General features: G+C 45.4%; 1 protein-coding gene across 1 annotated transcript in view; it reads right to left on the bottom strand.

The window, feature by feature from the left end:
• Positions 1-674: 674 nt before the first annotated feature.
• The window catches only part of VPS53 (VPS53 subunit of GARP complex), a 693920-nt gene continuing 675762 nt past the window's right edge, over positions 675-18832 (bottom strand). Inside the window, exons 21-22 of the mRNA XM_069226380.1 lie at positions 4209-4313; positions 675-2485 (exon numbers count right to left, since the gene is read on the bottom strand). Of these exons, the coding sequence (XP_069082481.1) occupies positions 2318-2485; positions 4209-4313 (273 nt within the window). The 3' untranslated portion in view covers positions 675-2317. The remainder of the gene's footprint in view (positions 2486-4208; positions 4314-18832) is intronic.

The following is an 18832-nucleotide window of genomic DNA, read 5'->3' as shown; positions in this document are numbered from 1 at the left end:
TGCATCCCAAACCCTCTGTTTACTCTACTCTGATCCCAAGTTATCTCTGAATAGCTCTCAAATGCAGCTTTGTAGAACTTCAATAAATGACAACAGATAACACAAACCACCACCACACTTCACACAGACCACCACAAAGATCATGAACTCTGAACTATATTTGAACCAGTGACTGCCAGTTAAAAAGTCATGGACCTCTCGTGATCAAAGCCCCTGATTACACTTGGGCCAGTCAATCCCATTAGTGGTGCAAACTCTTAACAGGTTTGCCCTAAACTTGGGTGCTACTTGCATGCACCCTTAGACCAGGCAAATTAATGTATGGGTTGTGTTCCCCGATCCATGGTGTGCAACCTACATTTGTGTGCAAATCACGCACCAGCTAATTACTGCATTGCGCAGAAGTAGTAATCAGGGAGTTCAAAATCTGCATGAGCAATTTTCACAGGATGCTTGACCAGGCCATAAGAGAACCAGTCAACCACTTTACAATTTACACGTTAATTGAAGGCAATAACAGTGAAGTAAGCCGCAACAAGTTTCCTGAAAAGTAAAATTAGGTGAAAAGTAGCTTTAGCCAACAAAATTGAACAAAACGGACACTCATCCAGTTTTAGTTGTAATCTATACACAAAAATCGAGTGTGCTGACAGACAAAAGAGGCAGACTTGGAGTTTAGTGTTCTACTGTTTATCCATAGGTAGAACCTGAATGCAAACTGCACAACACCAATAAAGCAACAATGGATGGGGTGAACCTAAGGCCGCCAGGTAAGTTCTTGGAACCATCACTTTGAAGAGCTGGAGTATATGTCCAGAGACTTGCATGAGAAGAGAAGTGCTTTACTGGGTCCACTCATTGAGCAATTGAGCTATTGATCAATTTGATTCCAATACAGCAGATTGTGTGAACGTATAATTCAGCCTTTTGTTTAGCTAGTTACAATGTCTCATTTTAAGCAGGAGACAATGTGTGACCAAGTCCTCATGTGTGACACTGAACCCTTCTCCCCGGCATTCTTCCCCACTTCCCCCATCCCCGGCTGTAGAAGGCTTGGTCTGAAAGGAGCAAGAGGGCAGGGTTTTAGCCAGTTCTGCTCTGCATTTTAAAAATGTATGTACATTCCTATATACCGTGTATGTTTCTGTCATGAGCTCAATGTCTTAACAGAAATAAATATCTCCTCTGTCACCAAGTTAGCAGTATCATTAAACATAACGGATATTGGTTTGGAGGCATCACTAGAAGAGGATTACTTAGGGTTGAATGGATGGACTACCTTTCACCAAGGGAAAATGTAGGAAATAAATCCACAACCTATTTGACCACAGGACAAAAAAATGTAGGGGTGGCAAAGATGCTAGAGGGGCACCCATGCCACAGTTCACTTTGGAGAGGAATGCCACTTCTGTCCTGAAGGTACAGCTCTTGCAGAATGCAAGCATGATATCGGTGTGCTCCATGATGACACTGGAGTGGCCTGATGCCTTCAAGAGTATGCTTACTCAGGTCTGCTTTGAATATGAGTAGGCACCTGCATCTTCTAGCTCAACTATTGTCCCATCTTGTTACCTCCGTGGAATGACTGCAGCATGAGGGCGGAAACGCACTGTGTTCACTCAAAGGATTAATGTGAGACCTTAGGAGCAAACTGACTACATCCAGCCAAAACTAAATCTTAAAAACCTGAAACTGGGACATTAACTTATACTGAAGTGCATTGGTAATTTCCATGGAGAAATGTTGCATCCTCTTCTACAACAATAACCCATAATATACTTTGGACTGCATGGATTGGTATAGATGTGTGTACAGAGTACACCCAACTACACAGGACACAATTCTGGCTGCACCAGCAGACTCTTTAAAAAAAAATAGTCAGCTTGTTGACTGCACAAAGCAGCAAAGTTCAGAAATTCCCTATCTAATAGTAGTATAATTTCAACAAACTGAGGTTCGTATTATCCAGGGCATTAAGAACTCAAGCTACGATTTACGTTATGCTTGAATGTTGCTTCAATAAAAATGGTACACTCCAGTTTTCCATGTAGTTGATCCTGAAACCACAATCTCTCCATCCTGGATGGGGAGGGTGCCTTTCTTGTCTGCACTATTCTCTCCCTACTTTGAACAAGTGCTAATCTGAGTCAAAGATCTTGAAACATTCTTAGTGGTGGAAGGCATTTGACAGTCTCTTATGAGCAAACCAGGGATCCCAGTAAAGCCCCTATGCAGCTGGGGCGAGGCCGAGGCCGATGGGTGGATGGAGGAGAAGGTGCCCCTTTTCCAGAGCAGCAGGTTCCTGCCTTTACTTCATTTACAGTCTTTTAATCAGCTTCTCCAGTTTTCGTATTCGCGAAGATTCTTGCTCAGGGGTGGGTGCAGAGAGGGACAGGGAGTTGGTGTTATCCATCCCAGCAGGAGGAGCAGGCAGCCTCTGGCGAAACAGGTCCAACATGCTGCTTTGTTCACTTCTCTTGAGACCCTAAAGTTAAAGAGGAATAAATAAATTTTTCGAGGTCAGTGCAACAAGAAAATTATACACTACCACCTGAGACATAGATCACCAAATTCAAGATAATGTAATAGGCCGTGCATCCTGACTTGCCTTTTGTCCTGTGCAGTAAATTGACTTTTGTGACAAAGAAACTGACTGATTTGGTGGAACTGGTAAGGTGATCTTTCAACTGCTACATGCTCAGTCACATCTTGTGGATTTCTCCACAAAGGTAACATCCTGGCCTCTCAAAAGCAGAAACAGGTATGACAATGCCCACCCAGAAATGCATACTGCGCTTTCCTTGCTCAGGAAATAGATAGATTTATACAATATGTTCAAGCAACCAGCACCACCAGATCTGAAGTACATCAACAGGACCATGCACACAACTGCATTTACTCTACCTATTAGTAGCACTTATACCTTTAAACTCAGTCGTGTAGCAAGGATGCCATGCACCAGAGCAAAAGCTAAAAAATGGGCCCTCCATTTCATTGGTATGTCAGTAAAAAAACACAAAATACAATTATAAATGGGATGCTGAGGGCTCCTCGTGGCTAGACTGGAGTGCAGACATGGCCTGTCTTCTCTTCCTTCCCTAACCTTGTACCCCTTTTCCCCCAAGCAGGACTCTCTCTTCAATTTTCACTTTATAGTTGAAACACTTGTAAAAGTCTGTTCAGGAAGACTGTGGGATTAATTCACACCAACGCGACATGTAAAAGTACAAAACATCACAGCAATAAAGTATTAATCCAAGTCTGTAGATGCTGCATGTTTTCATCAAACCAGAATCTAATCTATATCTGCCCCCATAAGAACTCTGAGCAGCTCGAACGAGACATCTACTTCAGTCTATCAGCCTAAGATGAGGAACACACCCTCGATGGCACTCCACCCAAATACACTGACAAAATGCTGTGGGTTTTCGAGCCGTGTGGTTTAGTGGTAGTTGCTGCCTCAGCCCACACTCTTGCTGGCACCTCTCAACACACCTTTTTACCTCCGAAGGAGCTCACCAGTTTGAAGATTACAAATCTAAAGCCACCACTTTCTACCTCTATTCTAGGGGCGTCACCCTCCTGGCTAAGAGCCAGCAGATGACTAATAAAACCATAGTTTACTATAGTTCTTTTCTTCTTCTGCTGGCTCAGCCAGCAGTGCAAGGAGGGGCAGGGCTGGGCCATGGGAGGTGGGAGGAGAGGGTGCACCTAAGTGCGCATGTGTGTTTGGCTGGCCGTCTTAGGCTGGCCAAACACACATGCGCACTTAGGTTTCTCCAACCCAGCTGTGTACACAGCCGGGATGCAGAAACTGCACAGACCCCTTGGGTTGTGTCTGACATCAGTTCAAGACACTCAGAACAATCCTGATGCTGCTTTCGTACTAGGTTTGGCATGAAAGTAGCACCAGGATTGCTGGGGAGCCTCTGCTGGTGTCCCAGTGAATGCTGGGACACCAGAAGAGGAGCGAGGTGGCAGGAGGCAATGACGACGGCAATGATGAGAACAGAGTTTTTTTTTTTTTTTCCCCCGTCCCCGTCGTCACCCACAAGCCCCCCTTGACATTTGCGGCCGCTGCTGCTGCTGCTCTATTCACTTGTAAATGCATGTTCCCCTTAGGATTACTATGTACAAATAGGTTCAAATACGAACATGAGGCAATTCATCAAAAATGTTGCCCAGATACTATCATTCCATCTGCTCACCTTCATGTCAAGAATTTTCTGGAATGTTTCTGTGTTGCAATCTACTAGCAGCTTGATGTAGTTGTCGACAAACACAATGGAGGGCTCATGGGGGGCCATCACAACCTAAAAACAAAGGAACATACTAAGTTATTACTTCTGTTGACCAAAGAAGCATGCCACGATCTCAAAAAGAAAAGATAAAAAAGTAATAGATCATTTTTTGGCAGCTAACATTACACATCTAATACATATGTATTTTCATATTTTTTGTAGGTTTCCCTTTTTAAAAATGTTGATCCTGGAGGCAGATCTCAGGAGGTTGTGAGTTCCAGCAACTGGTTGCTATGACTTAAGCATCTCTTTATCCCGGACACCCGGACCACAGGGGTAAATTCAGTGCTGATCTCTGAGAACCAGAAGTTGGCTAATGTCTGTGAAAGGAACAATGAAATTGATGTAAAGCAAAATCTTTATTCAGTAAATAGTCAGGAAAGGGTCCTCTTATAAGATATCCTTCATTGAATGGAGAGACAATGAAGGATCCTCTAATGAGGTACGCTGGGTTCTAAATCAAACCCTTCGCTCAGAAGAGAGACAGTAAATGGCCCTCTGCTAAGGAATGCTAGGATCCAAAGCAAACTCTTGACTCCGAAGTAGCAGTGAAACATGACTACTTATAAGGTACATTGATACCTAAAGCACACCCTTCACTCAGTTGAAAGCCAGTGTAGAATCCTCTCAGGATCACTTGGATCTAATGCAAACCCTTAATCACTGGCATTTCTTCTATCTGCCAATAAAAGGCATACATTTTCTACATGCGGCAGGCATTTCACTTGTTATCTAGAGAACACTTACTAGAGGCTTACTGTCCGGATGAAAAGTTGGCTTTCACTTTGGGGATTTATTATAGCAAAGCAAGAAGCGTAACATGAAGTAAACCATTATGAAACATGCTAATCCTTGGAAATTGAATAAGAGACAGATTTAATATGGTAAAAACAGTGGTGCACATGTTGCGGAGAAATATGTCTCAGAATTCTCACTGATGACATCAGCTACCTGCAACCTGCAAGTCACAATGCTGAATCCAAGCGTGGCCAACTTAGCCATCAAGCCTCGAGGTCATGGAGAGTGCTTAGAGACAGCAATATCAGTGGTGTCAAGTACTGCATAAAAAGAATGGAGACAGGATTGGAAAGGGCCCTCAAACAAGTTGGTCAGGCGGCCTGTGTGAAGAGCTGGCAGGTTGTCACTGGCTCTGCATTAGAGGGATTGAGTTTGAGGCCTCTGTGTGGAGCTGGCAGGTTGTCACTAGCTGTGTATTAGAAGGATTGAGTTTAAGGCTTTAATTGTGAGGTCCCCTGAGAGCTATGCAATAATTATTGCATCCTGTATAATAAAATATCCCGGGTTTCTGAATTTTCTGTGTCAAATAATTATCAGGAATTACAAGTCTGCCCACTGAAATGGGGAATAACATGCAGATTTTGGTACTTTTCATCCAAAATCCACATCTCCTTAATAATTATTGGGTTGATTTTCCTCATTAAAGTTAAGCAGCTTTGACTTGCCAAAATGTAACAGAAGAAAACTCCAGAGGTGAGGACTTTCTTGCACCCGGTAATTACCTAGTGGTGTATGGTATGGTTATTTATATATGAAACGCTACACTTTGCTAGACAGCAACCCCTAATGTAAGGTGTATGCTGAGGACACAAAAAGCATTGACCGCATGCTGGTTATCACGTAAAAGTGTGTCAACCTCCTACATGCAGGGGGTCATATATAAGACTCTTCCTGCTGGACTATCAGCGTCCACAACACTCACACAAGCCTTTTCTTGCTTCTTCCAGTATGGTAGAACTTTGTACCCCGGACAGTTGACTAACCTGCAACATACTCTGTTTCCGCCAAACATCATCCAAATAGCTAGATAAACAAATAAACATGATAACCTCTATCCCACCTCTCTTAGATTTATTACAGATATGTTTTTAGGTTGAGCATAGCAGCGCACAAGCACTGCTCTTCCTGACATGTTGTAATCTATTCTGTGGGCTTTAACCATGCCCATCACTTTCATTCGTTCCTGGGCCTGCCTTTCAAAAAACCCTGGATGTTGTTGGTAAATGCTTTTGTTTGTCCCGCCTTGAGGCTGTTTTGTTACCGCCTTTGAGACTGACCCTGTTACATGGATTATTGCATGGTCATCCAGATAGCTTTGTGTCGGCTGCACTGTTTTTTTCTTTGGCCTCGCCACTTCGTACTCATGGCAGTATGTTGTTTCATTATCTTTCTTGGTTTCGGGCATCTTGCTGTTTTTTTCAAAGTCTGAGGGGTCTTTTTTATTTACTTTTTTGAGCAGTTTCATGTAGCTCAAACTCAACACAAAGGCAGTAGAGCTTTTTTTTTTTGCAGTTTTGTATAGCGCAAACTCAATACAAAGTTATTACGGTGCTTTACATAAGCACTGGTTACATTACACAACACCACATTCATTTTTGGTAACAAGGGGATAGTAAATGATTTGCCCATATTCACAGGATGTTACGCTGGTGCAGAGACTTGAACCGTGTTCCCCAGCTCTAAAGTTGGCAGCTCTGGCCCTTAAGCCACATCCTCTCCCCTAACGTTCTTTGTCTGGTGCTTGTTGGAGCAGTGTGGGAATAACTTTTTTTTATATAGTGCTTGGTAACACAGGTTCTGCCATGTCACAGCGCTGTAAAGCAGGTGCCGTTCTTAACAAAATCGCTATAATTCATTTGCAGTGACCTTGCGGAGATGAAGAGGTGAAAAAGCGATGCCAGAATTGTAATCTGTGACATTCTTGCTCTGTCAAGACCTCTGCAGTGGGTGCATTAACCAACTGACTTGAGTAGAGCTTAACACTAGGCGATAGCACATGCTCTTGAAAACCTTCAGAGGGTCACCAACCAAGCACTTAGGTTAGTTCTAGGCAAGAAGATGGCGAAAGGTGTTGTCTCCAAAATGGTGGAAAAGGAGTCGTGACTCCAGACCCAAGCACTTCATGGTCAAAAGCTTGATAGCAAAAAATATCTAGCCTCTGGACATAAATTGGGCCTCTTCAAATAGAGTTCAGTTAACGCAAACTTGAAAAAAAATTATTACAGCACTTTAAATACACACGGGTTACATTACACAAGAACACATTAATTTTTCTTAGCAAATGGAGTTAAAGTGATTTGCCCACAATCACAGGATGTTGAGCCGGTGCCAAGACTCAAACTGTGTTCTCCAGCTCCAAAGTCGGCAACTCTGGCCCTTATGCCACATCCTGTCTCCTAGGGTTCTTTGTCTGGTGCGTGTTGGGGCAGTCAGGGAAAAACTCGTGTTTTTTATAGAACACTTCATAATACAGATTCTGCCATTTCATAGCACTGCAAAGCAGGTGCCATTCTTAACAAAATCGCTATAATTCATTTGCATCGACCTTGCAGAGATGAAAAGGTGAAAAAACTATGTCAGGATTGTAATCTGTGACATTCTCAATCTGCCAAGACCTCTGCAGTGGGTACATTAACCAACTGACTTGAGTAGAGCTTAACACTAGGGAATAGGACAAGCTCATGATAACCTCTGGAGGATCACCAACCAAGCACATAGGTCAGAACTAAGCAAGAAGATGGCGTTTTTTAATCCATCGCTTGGTAATACAGGTTCTTCCATTTCATAGAGCTGCAAAGAAGGTGCTATTCTTAATAAAATTGCTATAATTCATTTGCAGTTAAGCTGCCTCTTCTGTTATTAACTTTGTATACAGAGAATGTTTTTAAAAGTTAGGCTGGTATTGCCAATGTAAAGGAATAATTTATTTAAAAGTTTAACACACAGAAATATATGCCTGTCCTCTTTTTCTTTGCTCCTAACCCTTTTGACCTCCTCATTCTCCAGATTAAATGCCACAAAGGGGCCTCTTTGTGGCTTGTTTGGTCCTAAAAAAGTTTACGTAAACACACTAGAAAGGGTTGCAGCTCTAGGGTATTGCAGCCAGTCTGAAGGAATGACGTGAACACAAGATGGCGGCCTTTTTGTACCCTCTGTCCTGCAGCGACAGGCATGGGAGGGTTGCCGTGGCACCTAGCATACATCCCCTACACTCCAAACCAAAACACATAGGTAAAAGACATTGTCATTTATAACGCCAATAGCTCTAACTCTCACAAATGCGAAACCTATTGCATTGCAAATGCTTGTTAATGTTCGTTGTTCTGGCTTCTTCTGTTATGCACAATGTATTAGAGTGCACCCTTGTTCCTGGGACTACACTATACAAATTGACTTAATAAAAATGAAAGTCCCTGCAGGACAGCGCTTGTGATACAGAACTGTGAAGGTCCAAACAAACCCAGTGACATTCTATGACGAATCCTGAGGTAAACTGTAATACAATTAGGGCACACACACTGCAACCATTGGCGGCAGCATGAGACTGGTCTGCAAGTTAAGGATCAATTTGCTGTCCCCAAGCATGGTAGAATGCTGACCTTAGCAGGGATCGTGAACACCCCACCCCACAAAAAACTGTTTGTTGGTGGCCTCCTCAAAAGGCTAGGCACAGCCGTTAAATCTGAAAGGAGTGAAAAATCCACATCTGACCTATAAAGAAGGCCTCCAGAGACGCTATTATGGGTGGCCATGTTGTGTGTGTGTAGGGGGGGGGGCGTTTACACGTTTCCATGGATCCCTGTGCTCAGACTGGTGACGTGAACGGGCGCTACCCTCACGTCCCGTTTACTCCTCGCAGCCTTTCTCTTTGACGTGAGAACGGGGTCAAGGGTCAGACTTGCTCCATATAACGAAGATAACCAACAAATAATAAAAGCCATAACCGACAAAACAATTCTTAAAATAAAAAAGAGCATCCCAGCTAAGCTTTGTAAACTAAAGGAATAGAATGCACATTTCTTTGGAACAGTAATACGTTTCAGGTGGGGGAAATAAAAGGAACTATGTAAATTCCTTTCGGCCACTTTTCCCAGCAGTGTTGGCCCAGCAGAGGCGGATCTACCCACTCCCTCGTGCTGCGAGCAGGCACTGTGGTGGGCTCGTAATTCTATGCCAGATGCCGTCCTTCTTGCTGTGGAGTTACTCTGGGGTCCTTGTTCGGACTGCCCAGGACAACATCTCTCAAGGTCCTTTGGCTTGGAGGGGATGACATACGCAGTTATTCCCCAGCTAGATGGAAATACTCTCCTTGCGCAAAAGAATTTTCGTTCTTGCTGGACTGCAGCAGCCACTAGGATGAGGAGACTTTTTCTTCTTCTTTCTTTAACTTAGGCTAGACTTAATTCCTGATTATAGGAGGATCTTCAGTAAATGAGACTCCTGAACGCCGGGCTCCTGTCCTAACCAGGTGCAAGGAGCATGTAACCTGGGTTTTAATTTTGATGACAAATTTATCTCCACTGCTCAAAAAGGGAAACGTGCTTCCTCATGCATTTTCCATCTGTGTTTGTTAAAATCAAATGCTCCCTGGTGTCTCTCACTTTGTGGTTATCAATGCTGCAGTGGACTCTCAACTGGATTACTGCAATGCAAAAGCTGTCTGACATCTCCTAATATTCAGCTGCAAACGCTACACAGCTTACACAAAATATGTCTGTTAGAACCCTGATAAGCATTCATTGTTGTGCCCCTATTTCCCGCCATCTCAAGCTTTTTGATTGCTTTCCCATTGAGAACTGTGTGGTATCTAAGAATCTCTGCATTTATCATGACTCTATATATGGCCAAAACTCCACGTTTATTTACAATTTAGTAAACCCTTATTAACTGGTTTAATCTCTTCATCCTGCCTCTGCCTGTCTGCTACCTATGCTTAGGGGGTACAGAGGCAGAGCAGGAAGGCGGTCGGACATTTGCCTAAGCAGCAGCCAAGATCTGGAATTCTCTATCTGCATAACTGAATTTGACTTATGACCATCTGAACTGTAGGAAACTTCTGAAAACTTTATGCTCTCAGACTAATCTTTTCATCATCTTTTATATGACAAAGTGATCGTAGCACCAGGATGTATGTTTTGGGTATTTCCATGCTTTATAAAATTTATAATGATGATGATGATGAACAAAGTAATCAAATCTGAAGCAACAGAGTGACCAAAAGCCCACTGTCTGTAAGTGAGACATGAAAAGCACAGACCACTCCAGCAAGCCTTTTCACGGTTTACACCCAAAATGTGGGCTGTCTGCCAAAATCCATTTGCCTAGCTTACAACCCACTCTCCATACACAGACTTTCCAAGTCTAGTCTCTACAAACTACATTTCATCAACTAGATCGACCTAACACCCCCAACCCCCCCCCCCACTTCCAAGATAGCTTGGCCGGTCAATACCGCCCACACTAAATCAGACCACATTATTATAACCCCTGCGACAAGTTCTCAATCATGCAAATCGCCTTATTGATATCATTTATAAGAAGGTTGGCTAGCTTGAGAATGCATTAGGATAACAGAAGGTAATTCAGTTGTAGGTGCCAATCTCAAATGTCTCCAATGGATGCCACCTGCAGGGCCAGCCTCCAGGCAAGGGGGGCCAGGAGAGCAGGGCTATGAACAACTGTCCCAGGGAGCTCACCTTCAGAGTACTCAACCTGGAGTCTAAGGAATAATGCGGAGGCAGGAATAGGCCCGCCCATATGACGCCACCTTCAAGAAGCTTTTCCCCGTGGGCTCCTTCACTGCCAGGGTGTGTTTGCTGGGAAGTAGGAAACTTCATCTGAAAGCTGGAAAGATTAGCAACCGCTGGAAGCTCAAAAAGACGATTAACTGAGTAACGAAAGTATGGACTTTGAAAGCAAATCCTTGGCTTCTGCCGATTAGCAAAACATCTAAATGCAGAAGAAAGAACACCGTTTTCATCAAATCATTTCCATATGTTTCCCTCTTTCCTTTAACCTCCTTTTCTCATAATTTTCTAGAACGTAGGCACTTCTTTCCTTTCCCATGCAACAGGCAACCTAAATACTATGTTTATTTAAACTCTTGAGTCCCACTGAAGAACTGTTAGAGGAAAAGGCGTTTATTTGGTATTCGTTGTGTATCATGTTTAAAAGTCTGACATGTATGTAAAGAAAAAAAAATATTGACTGGATGCAGGAGTGAAAGGTTCCCTGACACTCATTCTACCCTCTATTAAAACCAACCTTTCTTCGTATAACTACTGAAAGGAGCCAAAATCTAAGAAAGAGTGCACGACTTTCAACATTGGTCCACTTATCACTGCAGCAAGATACTCCAGTATAGCAATACTAAATTCTAAAATGTTGGACATGAATACGAGATAGTGGCAAAAGTTCTGTATTTTTAGCACTGTTGGACGCGAGGGATACTGTGATCTCTCTGCAGATATTTAACTGAAATGTCCCAGCTTCAGTTTTGGACCAGGATATTATTTTTTCACTCACTCTTCCGGTGCAGAAGTATCTTCTGCCCCACATGTTGCATTGGTGTCAAATGACGCTGACTGGACATGGTAACACTAAGTGCATAAATGGCACAGCCCCAATCAAACCCTTCAGTTCCCAGAATTTTGTAGCCCGGAAGCTTTGTGCAGAGCTGAAGACTGAGGGGACAAGGTGGTGGGTAAACCGTCGCAGTGACAACACAGTATATGTTAAAATCAAAGGTGGCAAATGTAACTTTTCCTTCTAATGACTACGCCCCTGGCTCAGTCTTTTTCTAAGAGAAGTTATCATCCTTTAGACTGAGTCCTCGTTGCTGACTCACAGCACTCCCTGATGCATGACATTGTCCTCATCATCAAATTGTGTGCTTCACTATAGAAATGGCCTTCGAGGCACTAACATATGCAGTAAGATCAGTCTGTCCATCCTGTCTTTATTAAATTTCATGATATGTTGACTGTGTGCCCTCTGTAGGTGCAGTCTGTGCAACCTCTCCTCTGCCTTCGATGGATTACATCTTTAGGGGAAAAGGTGGTAATTTAATAGATGTGTTTAAATAAAATTTGATCACCACTTTTAGAAAGAAGGGCAGCCTCACACTGAGTCAATCTGTTTTTAGAAAAGACCATTCTCAGTACATCAGCCCATAAGACCTGGAGTTCACATCACATACAGACTATTAATGAGCTGCATGTGCAACTGCAGTAAAAATTGAGCTGCTGTCTATTGCTTAGATTTCCTATAAAGGGCTACCTCAAGCAAGACTGACCTGTGCGTAGTTTGAAGCAATCAACCTATAATGATGGACCGCCTTTGGTGAAATTAACAGTTCTCCAGATCTGACCATTTGCCTACACCCTTCAAAGATTTCCCTAGAGTGATCCCTCTTTTTAACAACTTTTCACCTTTACAAAGTGTTGGCCTCTGCAACAAAGAATGCCCCAAAAGCCTAAGCTAGGAATAACACCTCAATGCTTACGGGATAACCAACAGCAAGCAACTGCAACAACTAAATCCCGTCCGTCTTGTGATCTACCTACGTATATGAAAATAAGCATCCTGCCAGTCCAGTGACACCGTCTAGTCTCCTGATTACAGAGCAGAGAGGATCTGAGCCAGAGTGAGCATTTTGAATTTGTCCTTTGCAAGAAGGCTTTTAATTGGCCAATCCTGTAACAGGCCTGCCACCCCGTCCTTCTGTGGAGTAAGGAAGTAGCACAAAGAGCAATCTTTTCCTTTCTCCTAGTCTGGTATGCGTTCAATCCCACCCTTGGAGAGTACAAGATTGACTTCCTCCTGTATTAGGTTTGCAAAATACTCTTCTGAAATTCGCTATGGTGTGTGGGTGGGGTGTGTGTGTTGTGGGGTGGTGGAAGGTGGAAGTGGTGGGAAGAAAATGTAGGGAAGGAGGTAGCCCTTTTGAACAACCCATCCCTCAAAAGGATTTAGCTAACTGCGGTTCAACCGGCTGAGACTAATCCCAAAATTCCCTGAACTGGCGGGGTCATCAAAAATCCCAGGGATCATGCAATGGCACAGCTGATTTTGAGTCGTTCTAGACAGAATCTGCCTTTTCTTGGATCTATGGAAGGGCATATCCATTAGGAATGTTTGAACTTCACCAGAAAATCTGGTTGAACTCAAGTCTGAGCATGAAAATGGTGCCAATATCTCTGCCAATGCAGTCATTAGTGTCAGCGCTGGCCAGGAGTATCTAGGCCACCAAAGCTCTCAGGACTTCTGGGACTACCGGCAAAATCTGTCAGGCTATGTCCCATAATGCACGTTTGTACCTGCTTGATATGCAAATCAAATTGATGGATCTAAGGGCCAGACTAGCTGATGAAAACATTATTTTAGCTAAAGCATTAATTTTATGTATTCAATATCTGAGGGATTGGTTAGAAATTAATTTGGATTGCTCTCACTCAGGCTTCCAAAAATTAGGCACTCTGGTGCAAAGTGATTAGTAAGAAAGTCTGGATCACGAGAGCGCAAGACTATGTCACTAAGCCACAGGTTGACTGTCTGGTGGACATGAACATTTTCTGGACCATGTGGCCACAAGGGCATCAGTAAGGGCTTCTACTGGCACCGGCTTCGATCATGGTGCTGGTGTGGGAGTAGGTACAGGCCTGGTAGACAGCCGCAAAAGGGCAGATGCCCTGGCCATATTCCAATTGGAGACCACCTGCAACCCTGTGGGACCAGAATACATGCTGGAGGAAGCCAGAATCCCACCCAAAAATTTGTAGCATGTACTCCTTGAAGGCCACTATCTGCTGCAGAGTCAACGACAGCCCTAGAAGATCGAGGCATGCCATGACCAATTGCGAAATCAATTCAGATTTCAGGAACTTTCTTGTGGGATTTTGAGTGTGGGATGATGTGGAGTCCTGCTTTGTTGTCTTATGCTTGGCCTTGGACTTCGATTTTGCCTTACCAGAAGACTTAGCGTGAAGTCGGCTTTTTGTGGGAATGCCCCTATGACTGAGACTGGGCCCATGACTTTGAGCAGGACAGCAATCTCATGAGTTCAATGACGGAGTTTCAAATCCTGATCCCAAATTGCTTTTGGGAGCGTGAATGCACCCTTGTCACACATTTTGCCAGGAGCCTAAGCACCAAAGACATACCTTGTGCAAACCAGTGATCAATATCTGCTTCTTACAGTCTTGATAGGGCTTCAAGCCTCTCATTTTCAGTGGGCACATTGGCAAGGGCAATGTTTGAAAATTATTGAATTGCCAGAAGGCTGACAAAGTTCACACAGGAGCTCCAGATCTGCCTCAGAAGTCTCAGAAAAAAAGGACCTAACATCAATGTCCAGGGGTAGCACTAATGAACAAGTTACTTACCTTTGGTAATGATTTATCTGGTAGAGATATATTCTAGTTGCAGATTCCTTACCTTAGAATTTCCCCCAGGCGTTAGACTGGATCTGCAGAGATTTTTCTTCAAGCAGTACCCCTGCGCGTCGTAAGTTGGTGTCGATTGACTCTGCAGGCACCGTGGTCGCCGTGATGACGTCGGGAGTCGTACTTAGATGCAGCCTTAGTGTGGCTGCAGAGTTTCTTTTCACTACTTTCCGCACCAAAGCCCAGAGCCACGAAGAACACTGAAAATGGTGCGCCAGCAATAAGGCCCTGAATGGGGAGTCCCTGTCCCTAGAAATCAGTCGGTAAGGAATCTGCAACTAGAATATGTCTCTACCAGATAAATCGTTACCAAAGGGAAGTAACTTGTTCATCTGATAGATACTTCTAGTTGCAGATTCCTTTCCTTAGAATAGATACCCAAGCAATGCCATTCTCGGTGGTGGGCTGCAAACCAAGATCATACTAGAATGTCCTGCAGGACCGAACGATGGAATTAGCCATCCCTGCGGACCTGACAGTCCAGGCAGTAATGTTTAGTAAACGTGAGCAACAATGCCCACATTGCTGCCTGGCAGATATTCAGGACAGGAACTCCGCGTGCTAACGCTGTGGTAGCAGCAGTTGCTCTGGTGGAATGAGCGTGCAAGCCCTCAGGTGGTTGCTTCTGTGCCAAAACGTAGCACATTTTGATGAAAGGTAGTATCCATCATGAGATCGTACGCTTTTGCACCGCCTTCCCTTTCTTTGCACCTAAATATCCAACAAAGAGTTGATCGTCCACCCAGAAATCTTTAGTACGACTGAGGTAGAACACCAACTCTCTTTTGGGATTCAGGCGGTGGAGTCTCTCCTCTTCATGAGGAGGATGCGGAGGTGCATAAAAAGTAGACAAAGTGATGCGCTGGCCTACATGAAAAGGTGTAACTAGTGTGGGAAGAAATGAGGCCCTAGTGCTTAACACCACTTTGTTGTTGTGCACAGTCAAAAATGGGGGCTTGGAAGAGAGAGCCTGAAGTTCACTCACTCTGCAAACAGAAGTGTTGGCAACAAGAAAAACTGTTTTGAAAGTAAGGTGCCATAAGGGACAATTGTGTAATGGCTCAAAAGGAGCACACATCAAGTAAGTAAGGACAAGATTGAGGTCACACTGAAGCATGATAAACGCGACCCTTAAGGAATCTACCAACAATAGGAGGCTTAAAAAGGGAAGTTGATCAGGCAATCTAAGAAAGGATGAGATAGATGATAGTAACCTTAAAGGGTGTCCAAAGCACAAGGGTGTCCAAAGCACCCTGGGCCAAAGAAAGAATGAACAAAAGAACCTCAGATAGAGGAGCAGAGAGGCGATCAACAGACTTGTTGGTACACCGTGCCACAAATTTATGCCAACGACAGGCGTATACCGTTTTGGTGGAGGGACACCCGGCTGCAAGATAACATCACAGACTTTGGGTGGAAGATCAAAAGCTGTCAACTGCCACCGCTCAATCTCCACACATGAAGACAAAGATTGGACAGGTTCAGGTGGAGAATCGTCCCCTGCTGCTGCAACAGAAGATCCCCCCCGAAGGAGCAGTCTGAGTGGAGGATTGGTGGCCATGCTCAGTAGCTCTGGATACCATACTCTCTGTGCCCAGTCCCAGCCACCAATATTACTTGGGCCCGGCCGTTCTTGATCTTCTTCAGAACTCTGGACAGAAGTGGTATAGGCGGAAAGATGTAAAGGAGGCCAGAGTTCCACTCGAGACGAAAAGCGTCGCTGAGCGAGTGTCGCCTTCGATACTCCAACGTGCAAAACAGCGGACATTTTCGTGTTCTCTACAGAGGCAAACAGATCTAACCAACGCTCTCCCCACTGCTGAAAGAGCCTTTGAGCCACCTCCGGATGAAGACGCCATTCATGATCCGCTATGAATCGACGGCTGAGTCTGTCTGCTCTGGTGTTCAGATAGCCCGCCAGATGTTGAACCACCAGGGAAATGCCCTGATGTGCTAGCCATGTCCAGAGGCGCAGAGCCTCCTGATAAAAGGCTCCACAACCCCACTCCGCCCTGTTTGCTGCAGTACCACATGGCGGTAGAGTTGTCCGTGAACACCTGCCCCACTTTCCCTTTGAGAGAGGGAAGGAATGCTTTCAATGCAAGCCTGATCGCCCGGAGCTCCAAAAGACTTATGTGGATTCCAGACTCTGCCAGAGACCAGAGACCTCTGATCTCCGCCTCTCCCATGTGGCAGCCCCATCCCAGGAGTGACAAGTCTGTCAATACTGACAGATCTGGTTGAAGATGGGAGAGGGATCTGCCGTTGACCCAATCCTGATTCGAAAGCCACCACTGCAGATCTTTTGCGGTCCCCTCCAAGATCTGGACCATGTCAGAGAGATTTCCCTGATGCTGCACCCACTGGAACCTCAGGTCCCACTGCAGAGCCCGCATATGCCATCTGGCATGTGTCACCAGCAGGATGCAGGAGGACATGAGGACCAGCAGCCTCAGAATCAATCTCACCGAAACCCAGGATAGAGGCTGAAAGATTGGAATCATAGCCTGAATATCCTGGACTCTCTCTTCGGCAGGATAGGCCCGAAAACTGCACTGTGTCCAGAACAGCTACGATGAAAGGGAGCATCTGAGAGGGAGTCAGGTGTGACTTCGGCACATTTATAGTGAACCCCAGCATGTGCAGGAGGTTCGCCGTAGTCTGAAGGTGGGAGATGACTTTCTGGGGCGTGTCCGCCTTCTACAGCCAGTCGTCGAGGTAGGGGAAGACTGAAACTCCCAACCTGTGCTGATGAGCTGCAACCACCGCCATCACTTTCGTGAACACCCGAGGGGCGCTGGTAAAGCCAAAGGGAGGCATGGTAAATTGAAAGTGCTTGTGACCTACCACGAATCATAGGTAACGTTTATGGGCAGGCAAGACGAGAATATGGAAATAAGGGCCCTGCAAGTCTAACACTACCATCCAGTCTCCTGGGTCCACAGCAGACAGGACCTGAGCCAGGGTGAGCATTTTGAACTTCTCCTTTTTGAGGAAGAGATTGAGGGCCCGAAGGTCTAGGATAGGGCGTAAGCCCTTGTCCTTTTTGGGCACCAGAAAGTAGCGGGAATAACAACCACAACCTACATCTGGCGCAGGAACCCTCTCTATGGCTCCCATGGCCAAGAGAGCTGTGACTTCCTCACGGAGAAGTGCCAGATGATCCTCCGGTAGTCGGCCGTAGGATGGAGGCATGGTCTGAGGGGCAGTCTAGAAGGGGAGAGAGTAGCCCCTTTGGACGATCTGCATAACCCACCTGTCTGTAGTGATGGATTCCCAGTGGGGCAGGTGATGGCGAACCCTGCCGCCAACTGGACTGGAGTGAGGGGACAGATTAGGAAGGCTTGTAGGCTCCAGCAGGGTTGGGGGTGGACTGGGCAGACCTCTGGTTCCCTGTCCCACGAGCCTGTGGGATTCTGTGTCCCCGGTCAGGCAGTGGCTAAACAGCATGGGTGGCACAGTGGTTGGGAAAGGGACATGACAGGGATCCCCTTCTGTGGCCACGAAAGGGGCGAAAGGTGGACTGTTGGGGACGAGGGGCAGTCAAAAGGCCAAGGGACCAAGCCGTGGCCTGGGAGTCCTTGAACCTCTCAAGCGCAGTCTGCCTTGTCTCCAAAGAGACGGGTGCCATCAAAGGACATATCCATAAGGGTCTGTTGGACATCCCCTGAGAAACCAGATGTCCTCAACCAGGCATGGCACCTCAAGGCCACCGTCGACGAAACTGATCTATCCAGAGACTCAGTCGTGTCCAGCCCACATCGAATAGTGAACTTCGCCGCATCTCTCCCATCAGCAACTGCTTGGGAGATGATAGTCCAGGCCTCCTCCGGTATCTGCGGTAAGACGTGTGCAACCGTATCCTATAGGGAGTGAGTACAATGGCCCAAAAGGCATGTGGTGTTCACTGACTGCAACACCAGACAGGAGGAAGAAAACATCTTCTTCCCAAGTTGGTCCAGTCTCTTTGATTCCTGATCCAGAGGTGAGGAAGGGAACGTGCCAGATGACGAGGATGCCTGGATAACAAGGCTCTCAGGCATGGTGTGTTGGGGCAGGAATTTCGGGTAGTTTGTGGCGGGTCGATGGTGGCGAGCGATCGTCTTGTTCACAGGAGCCCCCGTGCTGGGTCTGTACCAAGTACTCAGAAGGACATCAGTGAGGGCTTCATTGAAAGGAAGGAGAGGCTCAGATGTGGAGGCCCCTGGTTGAAGCACCTCTGTCAGGAGATTAGACCTGATTTCAACAGTAGGCAGCTCGAGTCCAAGGATCTCAGCCGCCCTACTGACC

The sequence above is a fragment of the Pleurodeles waltl genome, chromosome 3_1 (assembly GCF_031143425.1).
Source record: "Pleurodeles waltl isolate 20211129_DDA chromosome 3_1, aPleWal1.hap1.20221129, whole genome shotgun sequence".
NCBI classification, from domain to species: Eukaryota; Metazoa; Chordata; class Amphibia; order Caudata; family Salamandridae; genus Pleurodeles; species Pleurodeles waltl.
The sequence above is the reverse complement of the archived record's forward strand: the minus strand, read 5'-3'. Positions and strand labels throughout refer to the sequence as shown.